Source organism: Lipotes vexillifer, unplaced genomic scaffold, assembly GCF_000442215.2.
Source record: "Lipotes vexillifer unplaced genomic scaffold, Lipotes_vexillifer_v1.1 scaffold680, whole genome shotgun sequence".
NCBI lineage: Eukaryota > Metazoa > Chordata > Mammalia > Artiodactyla > Lipotidae > Lipotes > Lipotes vexillifer.
Window position 1 is genome coordinate 3,051,019 of NW_006780838.1, and position 10,326 is coordinate 3,061,344.

At 54.6% G+C, this 10,326-nt stretch overlaps 2 protein-coding genes across 2 annotated transcripts in view; both read left to right on the top strand.

The window, feature by feature from the left end:
- The first annotated feature begins 491 nt into the window (after positions 1–491).
- Positions 492–1,166, top strand: BHLHA9 (basic helix-loop-helix family member a9). The gene has a single exon (XM_007454259.1). The coding sequence runs from the start codon at positions 492–494 to the stop codon at positions 1,164–1,166; it is 675 nt and encodes a 224-aa protein (XP_007454321.1).
- Positions 1,167–8,874: 7,708 nt separating this feature from the next.
- Positions 8,875–10,326, top strand: part of TRARG1 (trafficking regulator of GLUT4 (SLC2A4) 1) — an 11,013-nt gene continuing 9,561 nt past the window's right edge. The window contains exon 1 of the mRNA XM_007454244.1: positions 8,875–9,339. Within this exon, the coding sequence (XP_007454306.1) occupies positions 8,953–9,339 (387 nt within the window). The 5' untranslated portion in view covers positions 8,875–8,952. The remainder of the gene's footprint in view (positions 9,340–10,326) is intronic.

Consider the following 10,326-nt stretch of genomic DNA (forward strand, 5'->3'; position numbering starts at 1 on the left):
GACAAAACTTTCAAGGTTCTTTAAACACACTCAGCTACAACCAGGGCCCTTCTGTGCACCTATCAGCTCTCCTGCCCGCCCGGAGGCCAAGTGTGGCACTCTTTTGGGGGCCGGAAGAAGGTGGAACCCAGCCACCCCAGAGAGGCACTGGAGTGAAGCAGGGCAAAAGCTCTCCCCACGGCTGGAGCACTGCCCCAGGTGTGGCCCGGCTGCCCATCTGATCCCTTCCTACAAGAATCTGCATGTGTCCTCCCTTCCTTGCTTCCTTCCTCTGGGTTCCTCCCTCACCAACCTACCTGGAGGCAGGTAATAAAGCTGGAAGAGGGAGATGGATGGATGGGGAGGGCGGAGAGCCACGTGGTGCCATAAAGCCCAGCCAGAGAGGGCCTGTCCCGGGAGTGTCCAGACTGCAGGAGTCAACGCTCGGAAGGTGGACTGTCAGGCTTGTGAGCCGGAGCCGGAGCCGGGGCGCCAAGGCCCGAGAGAAGGCCATGCACCGAGGCGCGCCGGGACCAGGCCTCAGGGGCCTGAAGGGGGACGAAGGCTCTGCCCAGGACTTGGGGAGCTCTTGCCTGGAGGCCGGGAGGGATTTTGGGGTGCTGAGAGAGAACAGCAGTCCCCGCGACCTGGGCGAGGCAGAGGAGGGGGTGGGCAGCGGAAAGCGCAGCCGGCCGGTGCGGTCGAAAGCGCGGCGCATGGCGGCCAACGTGCGAGAGCGCAAGCGCATCCTGGACTACAACGAGGCCTTCAACGCGCTGCGCCGCGCGCTGCGGCACGACCTGGGCGGCAAGAGGCTCTCCAAGATCGCCACGCTGCGGAGGGCCATCCACCGCATCACGGCGCTCTCCCTCGTGCTGCGCGCCAGCCCCGCGCCCCGCTGGCCCTGCGGGCACCTGGAGTGCTACGGCCAGGCCGCGCGCGCTGGGGACGCGGCGGACGCGGGCTCCAGCCCGCCGCAGCCTGCGCCGCCGCCCGCCGGGCCCTTCGCGCCGCGCTGCGCCTCGTGCTTTCTGCACACGCCCCTGGGACAGGCCAGGGCGGTGGCCGAGGCGCTGGGCGTGGCCCAGGCCTCCGCGGGAAGCTGGCGCCGAAGTCTCGGGGCTCCCTCTGCCTGGCCACGGGGCCACCTTCGAGCGGGCCCCGGGCTGGGCTACCAGCACTCCTGACCCGGCACCAAGAGCACGCGCGGGCCTGGAGGAAGGCCGGCCTGGGAGGAGCCAATGACCTGATGACTACAGAAGGGAAGATTATAAAATCATCCTGGGCATAGCTGAATGGGCTGAGGCCAGAGGGGGAAAGGAGGCGCTTTACCAGTGGGAAGGAACTCTGGAGCCTGGGGCTGCACCCCTTAACCCCTCCAATCCCAGCCAGGGTTGGCAGCTCCAAAAGGAGCAGGATCCTGCTGGGTTCTTACCTTTGGACTCGATGAACTCTTCTTGGAAAGTGACTTTTGCATCCCTGTGCCTCTAAGTCCTGCTGTTTGTTAGGAGAATGGGGACTTTTGGACAGGGGGGTGATGGTATGTGGGAGTGTGGGTGGCAGCTGGTGTGGTCTGACGGCACAGTCCCCTCCCCCTGCCTGTGCTGATGCCCCAAGTCTGTGATCTGGGAGAGGCCATCAGGAGCAGCTAAATTAAAAGGAGAAGCTATGGTCTCTGTCTGCTACCAGGACTCTATTGGGCCCAGTAGCCCAGGGTGGCAAGAAGGCCTGAGGGGCTTGATGGGATGTTGGGCCCTGGCCTAAGTCCACAGGTCCACAGGTAGGTACTTGAAGACATTGGTTCCTGGTGAGACCCCAGGTGTGACGGAGCACTGTGAGGGGCACTGTGGGAGAAGACATTATCTGGAGACAGGAGGCGGGACTGGGAGGCTAAGGATGTGGTCAGCCTCCTCTCTGGCCCCTGGCAGAGCTGCTGTCTGCAGTGAGCCACAGAGATGGTGGCAATGAGGGCGGAGTCTGGGCCAGTATCAGGGAAGGAAGCTGAGGCTAGAGCCAAGGATTGGGGTGTAAGTCCTGCCTGTACCCCAAGCTATGGGTGGATGGAGCTCCCAGGGGAGAGTGGGCCAGTGCAGCCAGGGCCTCTGTGATGAGGGGCAGACTTGGAATCCAGGAAGGTGGGCCTCGGGCCAAGGCTGCTGAGGAAGTGGGAGGGACAGCCAGCCCCACAGAGAAGTCTGGAGAGCTGCTCTGCATCTAAGGTGAGCACTCTGGGCTCGTGTCCGGTCTCACTTGGGCTGACCCGGCTGAGGGTGCGGGTGCTGCTTGCTGGGGTGAGGACCCAGGTGTACCAGGGGAGGCCTGAGGGCTTTCTGGTCTCCTTGGAGAGCTGGGCTCTTGCCAGCTTGGGGTGGGGGGAGTTATACAGCTGAGAATGGGGGACCCCACAGAAGCTGGAGAGATGCCTATAGTCACCCAGGGAGGAGTGAAGGGTCCCCAGAACAGCTGAGATGAGGCTCACCGTCCTGATTACAGGTGTCTTTGCTTTCTGCAAGTGAGACACTGGCTGGCACACTTGGCATCTGGTCCACAGGCCTCAGGGCTCCAAATTTCACAGGGCAGGTACACGTGTCACAGATCACGGGAAGGCTTTGACTGTGGGGCAGAGGGGTCTTGGGGCCTAGCTAGGAGCAAAATGTGGGACTCTGGCCGCAGGCCTGCCCACTGAGCCTGCCCTATAAGGGAGAGGCAGTGTCACAGTCTAAGAGCGGAAAGGAAAGAGCCAGACCGGCCTGGGATCCTATCTCTGTTCTGCCACTTACTACATGTGTGACCACTTAACCTCTCTAAGCCTCTAGTGCTCCACCTCTGACACAGATGATTCCACCTCAGGGTGGCTGTGAGCATTAACATTCGCTCTAAGGTACAGTTTCTGGCAATTAGAAGGTGTTTCACAACTTAGTACTGTTTGCATATTATAATTTTATGACAGACCAGCCTGGACAATGCTTCCACCTTGCTTCAGCCTCAGGTTTCTATTCTCTGGAAACATAATAAAATGACCATCAAGTCCTGCTTTCCAAAGTTCCAGGATGGAAAGAAATGAGGTTCTTCCCCGGTTGCACTCTCAGCCCTGGAAGGGCGAGGGCGCCCCCAGGGCCTTGAGCCTAGGTACTTCCATCCGTGCAATGGGCTGAAATAAGTACTTACATCATAGGCTGTTGTGCAGACTAAAGGAGAGAATGCATTTAAGGCACTTAGCACAGTGCCTGGCGCACAAAGCACTCACTGCATGGTAGCTATTAAGACAAATTCTATTCACAGGGTTGTTATGAGGAGAGAATGCATGGGAAGGTGTTTTATAAACTAGAGCCCCCAACACGTTAGTTATTAACATTGTTTCATCGGGCCTATTTGTTTGAGTGCACACATCTACATATTTCCAAGATGATAAGTATTTGCCTGGCATTCTGAGGTTTTTTAACATGTACACATTTTGTGCATGTTTACAGAGATGTGTAGATCTGTGAATGTGTGTGCATATGTGTATGTATTGACCTAACAGGTACCCTCTCCTCTCCCTGATTCTTTAGGGGATGCTAGGCCAGAATACCTTTTTTTTTTTTTTTTTTTTTGCGGTACATGGGCCTCTCACTGTTGTGGCTTCTCCCGTTGTGGAGCACAGGCTCCGGATGCGCAGGCTCAGCAGCCATGGTTCACAGGCCCAGCCGCTCCGTGGCATGTGGGATCTTCCCGGACCGGGGCGCGAACCCACGTCCCCTTCATCAGCAGGCGGACTCCCAACCACTGCGCCACCAGGGAAGCCCCAGAATACCTTTAATTATGTGCCTTCCAGGTTTTCTGGAACTCTTGCTTGAGTTTTTTAATCTGCTTCCTAAGACCATATCCGTTCTCCAAGATAACTGATTTGCTGTGGAAAGAAGATAAATCTGTGATTGTTAAAGAAATGGAAGTTATCAAGCAAGGCCACATAGGTTTATTCAAATACAGAGAAAAATAATACAAGGAGAGGCACTGAATGAAAATAAAAAGGAAATTTCTGGAAAGAGAAAACACATATAAGAGAGAGCTGCTAAAAGTTATGGCCAAAAGATATGAACGACTGATACCTAAAGACAGAAATTATGTAGCTATAAGGTTAATCCCAACAGATCCCTCAAATAGTGTTCAAAGGAGAGAGAGGATTCACTTTGAAAGGGCAGAAAATAATAACAATTTACAGCACTTTTAGCAGCTTTACAGCATAATGAATGAGACATGCCAGCAAAGTAAATAATTGTAAGACCCAGTGTTGTCAGGGATATGGAGAAAAGGGCACATTTACAGATTTCTACTTGTACTGTGTGTCTGTTCCCTTTTTGGTAGAGAACAATTTGGCAAAATCACAGTAAAAATACCCCAAGGGAGTAATCCAAAAGCAAAAACAAATTTGCAAAAAGGCAGTCCCATCGGCACCGTACCTATCGATGAAAGATTTTGAAACAACACAGATGCCCAACCATAGAGGCACGGGCAAAGCATTCTCTAGTGTTGTAACAGGATGCCAGTTAGGGTGAGTTCGGGGAGTGGATCACAAACTGGTCTGTGCCGGCTGATTATAAGTGTGGACAAGCAGGTAGGTGCAGGAACAGACCTTGAGAGAATTTGGGAGGATGTAACAGGGTTAGTATCCATTAGGGTTTTTCTTTTTTTTTTTTGTAAAGTTTTTTTTTGATGTGAACCATTTTTAAAGCCTTTATTGAATTTGTTACAATATTGCTTGTTTTATGTTTTGGTTTTTTTGGCCACCAGCCATGTGGGATCTTAGCTCCCAGTCCAGGGATCGAACCCTCACCTGCATTGGAAGGCAAGGTCTTTTTTTTTTAATCTTTATTTTGTTTGTAATTTAATTTTTTTTATACATTAGGTTCTTATTAGTTATCCATTTAATACATATTAGTGTATATATGTCAATCCCAATCTCCCAATTCATCCCACCACCACCACACAAACTTTCCCCTCTTGGGGTCCATACGTTTGTTCTCTACATCTGTGTCTCTATTTCTGGGAAGGCAAAGTCTTAACCACCGGACTGCCTGGGAAGTCCCTCCATTAGGTTCTTGATAATTGTTTTTAAAAGGTGAAAGTTTTGTTTCCGTAGGGCACCTTCCAAAGAGGAGTAGGGAAATGTTTTGAGCACAGACAGCAAGGATTCCTTTGGAGGGACCCCACCTCACTGGATGTGAAACTGGGGTGCTTGCTGATGGGTGCATGCCCACATCAAGTTTTGCTCACACTTTGCACGTACGTGTGTATGTGTGTGCAGACATCAGAAGGCTGCCTGGAGCAGTGGAGCTGGGCCCAGGCAGGCCTCATTGAGAAGTGGAGTTTTCTTAATTACTCCTGCCTTGTCAGCCCCATATGGTTTCCTGACACCCAAGATGATGCTGGGGATAAAAGGGCCTTGGGGGGAATTCCTTGGCAGTCCAGTGGTTAGGACTCCACTCTTCCACTGCAGGGGGCACGGGTTCGATCCCTGGTCGGGGAATTAAGCTCCGCACGGCTGAAAAAAAAAGGCCATGGGTACAGATACAGGGGGGCTTTTTACCTCTTCTCCTTGGATTAAGCTCGAACTTACCTACCCTTCTGAGGTTTGCTTCCCTGTCCACCCTGTCCACTTTCCACTCCACTGCTTACACCTCAGCATCCTTCACACCCGGGGTGTACCAAGGGTGGGACAGGCAGAGGTGGACTTAGCGTCGGTGTGGACACACCCTGGGCACTTTATTGGTGTCTTCATCTTCCTCTGGTTTGTCCAGCCAGCCATCACTCTAAGTCAGGCCCTGGGCGAGGGAGCTGGGGTCACACCTGCCCGCTCCAAGACGTCACAGCCCATCAGGGAGGGGGCACAGAGAGGGGAATGACTTTCTTCAGTTCCCTGCATCCACACTAGAGAGCAGCGAGGCCAGCCCGCAGCAGAACAGAAAGGCCGATACACCTGTGTAGCTGCAGGCGCTCACGGCGCAGGCCGCCACCTGAGGCCTCCGGGAGGTGTGAGGGTGGAGTCGGAGTCGGAGCTCAGCGCCCTACCTTCTAAAGGCTGCAGCGGGCCCAGCTGCTTGCTGCTCTGCAGAAAATGGGCCCGGGGTTCCCAGATCTTCATGTAAAAAGTCTGTGAAATGGATTTTTTAAAAACACTGTTGAGCCAACACTGTGCAGGCCAAACCCACTTTGCATGATGAACGTGGCCCGTGGGCCTCCGTCGAAGACCTCAGTTGTGGGGGAGTGTGGAGGCCGCACCTGCAGGCGGGGGCAGGACCGGACCAGAGGAGGCGCAGCTGGCTGGGTTGGGCTCACCAGCCCCGGAGCCCAATCCCGGGGCTACTGGTCCTCGCCTCTGCCCCTCCCCCTGGTTTCCACTCCCACTTCTGGTCCTTTCCCTCACCACCACTCGGCCACTAGATGGCACCACAAGCCGAGGATCTCACAGCAGACAGAGCAAACCTGGCTCCCAAGTCCCTGAACCCCAGCATACCTGGTAACCTCGCTGCCGTGGGCCACCCTGAGGACTTCTTGGCTTTTTCTTTTCTCTTCGAGTTTTTATTAAGTCAAAAAAAATCCCTTTATGTCAGGTTCCTTCTGTCCTCCAGGCCAGTGCTGCCCAATAGAAATAAAATGCAAGCCACGTTTTAAATTCTCTAGCAGCCATATTAAAGAAAGAAAAGACACAGGTGACATTAATTTTAATAATGATTTATGTAGCCCAATATATCCAAAATATTATCATTTCAATATGCGATCTATATACAGTGTATTAGTGAGATATTTTACATTCTTTTTTTCTCGTACTAAGTGTTTGAAATCTAGTATATGCTTTATACTTACAGCACATCTCAGTGTGGATGAGCCACATTTCAGGCCATTAGTAGTCACATTTGGTTGGAGGCTATGGAATTGGGCTGGGCAGTGGTAGGTCCACAGGGCCTGAGTCCTTCCCCCCAAGAATCAGCTCCCAGGTTGTAACATGGAGTTCTGTCCAAGCTGGACACGGACTTAGAGTCTAGGGGTCTCAGGCACCCAACCTGCCACCCTCTGCAGGAGGTCTCTTATTTAAAATGGCATTAGCCACTCTCTCAAAGTGAGAGAGTGGCATGGACACATATACACTACTAAATGTAAAATAGATAGCTAGTGGGAAGCAGCCGCATAGCACAGGGAGATCAGCTCCCTGCTTTGTGACCACCTAGAGAGGTGGGATAGGGAGGGTGGGAGGGAGACGCAAGAGTGAGGAGATATGGGGATGTATGTATATGTATAGCTGATTCACTTTGTTATACAGCAGAAACTAACACACCATTGTAAAGCAATTATACTCCAATAAAGATGTTAAAAATAAATAAAATGGCATTAGCATGTTTCTGGAAGTTCCTGGGCACAAGAGCCCAGCTCACTCCCTCTGCCCCATCCCTGGCCTGGGGGAGCCCTCCCCCCATCCCTTTGTGGCCAGCTCTCCACTCCCTGCCTGTCACACTCTCTGCTTCCTTTGCCTTGTCACGGCCCTTGTTGGAAGCAGCATTTCTGAAGCCAGCTTGATACACAACCCAAAGATAATTCTTTCCACTAAAATGGCTCACCTTGCTCCAAACCAGCCCCTGGACTTGGACCAGGGATTGATATCTGATTGGGATACAGCTTGAGATAACTCTGGGCCTTGCTTTTCTAATCTGTGACATCAAAGGATTTGAACGCCACAACCTCTGAGACCCCCTCTCACCTCTAACTTCCCACCCCCAACCCCCATGACCTATGCCCTCCTCTAAACCCCACACAGACACACACACACACACCCTGGTGGTTCTATAAAACAATGCAAGGAGAGAGATCGGGGTCATAGAAAGAGATGCAGAGAATAGAGAAGGTGGCGGAAACGGAGGGAGGAGCCATGAGAGAACAAAGAGACAGAGGACAGGCAGCCAGAACCGGGGCCCTTCAGAGTCGGCATCTGCGCTAAGGAGCTCCTGAAACAGGATCTTTGCTGGCTTTTTAAAAGCACCTTAGAAAAGCTCTAATGGCCATGAGATGGGGCCAACACTCCTCCCTAATAGCCCCTCCGCCCCACCCCTTGGTGAGCTGCTCATACACCCATTCAGAGGGTCCAGGCAGAATCCAGGGGCCACACTAGTAGTAGACCCCCACCCCCAGCCCGGAGCTAGGAGCCAGGCTCTGGCCTGGACGCCTCTGGGCGTTGGAGGTCAGGGTCGAGGTGGGATGCAGTAGGTCCAGGGGCCAGCGTTTCCCCACAGATAGGAGAAGCCGGAACCTGCTCCAGCAGAGGAGCAGCAGAGGGCTCAGTCTCCCGTGACAGTTGAAGACACACCCATTTTGCCCCACTCTGTCTTTCTTCCCCATCCAGAGCCCCCACCCAGAAGAGCAGGTCCTGGGTCAGGAGTGGAAGCCAGAGGCTGGCCCAAGTCCCCCCCTGGGCTGGGCTGGGCAGGGCTGAGCTGGGCTGGGCTGGGGCAGAGGCAGAATGCTGCTGGGCGGTTCTCTGGGGAGAGGGGAATTGAAAAGCATCTCTGACGAGGGCAGGGAGGGAGGGAGGCTGGGTGATGTGTACACACACACACACACACACATACACACACCCTCCCTGACTTAGCCTAAGCCTCACTCTGGAGAAGTGCAGTCTTCTCTCTGCTCTTCCAGCTGCTTTCTGTTGCTTCCCCGCCCATCTGTGCTGTCAGCAGCATCCGCAAAGTTGGCCTCAAACTTGAATGGAACTGAAGGCTCCAGCTTCCCGGAGCTCCATGGGGCAGTAGGCCGGCCTGAGCCTCTGAACTCAGCTGGCCCGGAGAGGCTGACCCTTCCAGCCCCGAGCTGGCCCTTGCTCTCCTGGGTGACACGTCTGCCCCTGACCTGTAGGCCCTGAGTCTGGGCTGAGGAATGGTGCGCTGAGGTCCCTCTGGAGCCCCTCGTCCCGGCCTGGAGCTGGAGCAGCCCAAGGCCCAGGCCAGCATGGCCCACCCCGGGCAGCCTCAGTTTTCCCTGGCACAGGAGCCAGGCACCGTCTCACCCCTGGACCTGCCGGAGATGGAGAAACTCCTCACCAAGGCCGGGGGCCAGGATGACAAGCCCCTGAAGCTGTCCAAGTCCCCCTCGGGGGCTCTGGACCTGGAGCAGGGCTGCCACAGTCTGCCCTTCAAGGTGGTATCTGAGGGGCACCGGGAGGCCTCGCTCCCCCAGGCATCCTCCCAGGCCAGCTCGAGGCGGGCATCCTCCATTGCCACCACCTCCTATACCCAGGATAGAGAAGTTCCCAAAGATTACCTCGTCCTTGCCATCACCTCCTGCTTCTGCCCCATCTGGCCCCTCAACCTCATCCCCCTCATCTTTTCCATTATGGTAAGTGCTACTCTTTGTTCCAGGGCAGGGGCTGCTTCCCTGTAGGCACCGCTCTCCCTGCCTGGGAGGTAGAGAAAAGAGCTGGGTGCCGGGAGCTTGGGGGCTCTCAGCTGGTCTATTACTCCCCCTTGGAGAGGGGTCCAGGGGCCTGGAGAGATTCTGTTTGCTGTCCTCCTTCATCTCTGCTCCTGGACATCACAGCTTGACTTTGCACACATCCCTGCTGGGAAGGGGATTCCAGAGAGCCACCTGGAGCTAAATTCTGCACAGAAATACAGCCAAGTTGGGGGTCTTGCCTTTGCAGGGGTCAGGGGCGTTGTCCCAAGGAGTCATTCCTGAGTGGGGCTGTGAAGTTGCAGCTGGCATGGGGTCCCAGGGCTCCTTGTTCTCAGGAGGGGAGCCAGGCACCCTCCCTGTTCTGTCAGCCTCTGGCAGCTCTGGTTTCCAAGAGCAGGCAGTGGCTTCCCTGCCATGGACTGAGCGCTCCGGAGCCCGGCTGCCCCAGGGCTGCTCCTCTGGGGGGGTACTTCTCGCTGGGGCCCTCTGGGCCTCTCCTTTGCACAGATTTCAGCATCTGTCTTCAGGGTGGGGGGGGCCTGGGCCAAGGGTGGGAACACATGTGTGTCAGAGGGCATGGCTGGCCTGTCCAGGGAGGGGCATGGGGGCTAGTCCTTCCTTCCCACACACTCATGCTCTAGAGTTTTGAGTAAATTACCTTAGATCATCTCCAATGCAAGTCATCTGGATAGAGCTACTTACAGAGGAGCCACAGAAAATGTTGGTAGATGTTGGCAAGTGACTTCTGTGGTCCAGGAGATTGTGAGAGAGACACACAGAGAGAGGCTGGCAGGGAATGACTTTCAGAATGAGGTTAGGAGCAGGGGACAGTACACTGAGAGGGGAGACACTGTCTGCTTCCCCTCTGGAGTGACCCCCCTGCTGAGTCATCCATCATCGAGTCCCCAGGAGCTGTGGTCATTCCTGCTG

Excerpts from the sequence above, each read along its gene's own strand:
- BHLHA9 (XM_007454259.1), top strand. The coding sequence starts at position 492 with ATGCACCGAGGCGCGCCGGGACCAGGCCTCAGGGGCCTGAAGGGGGAC.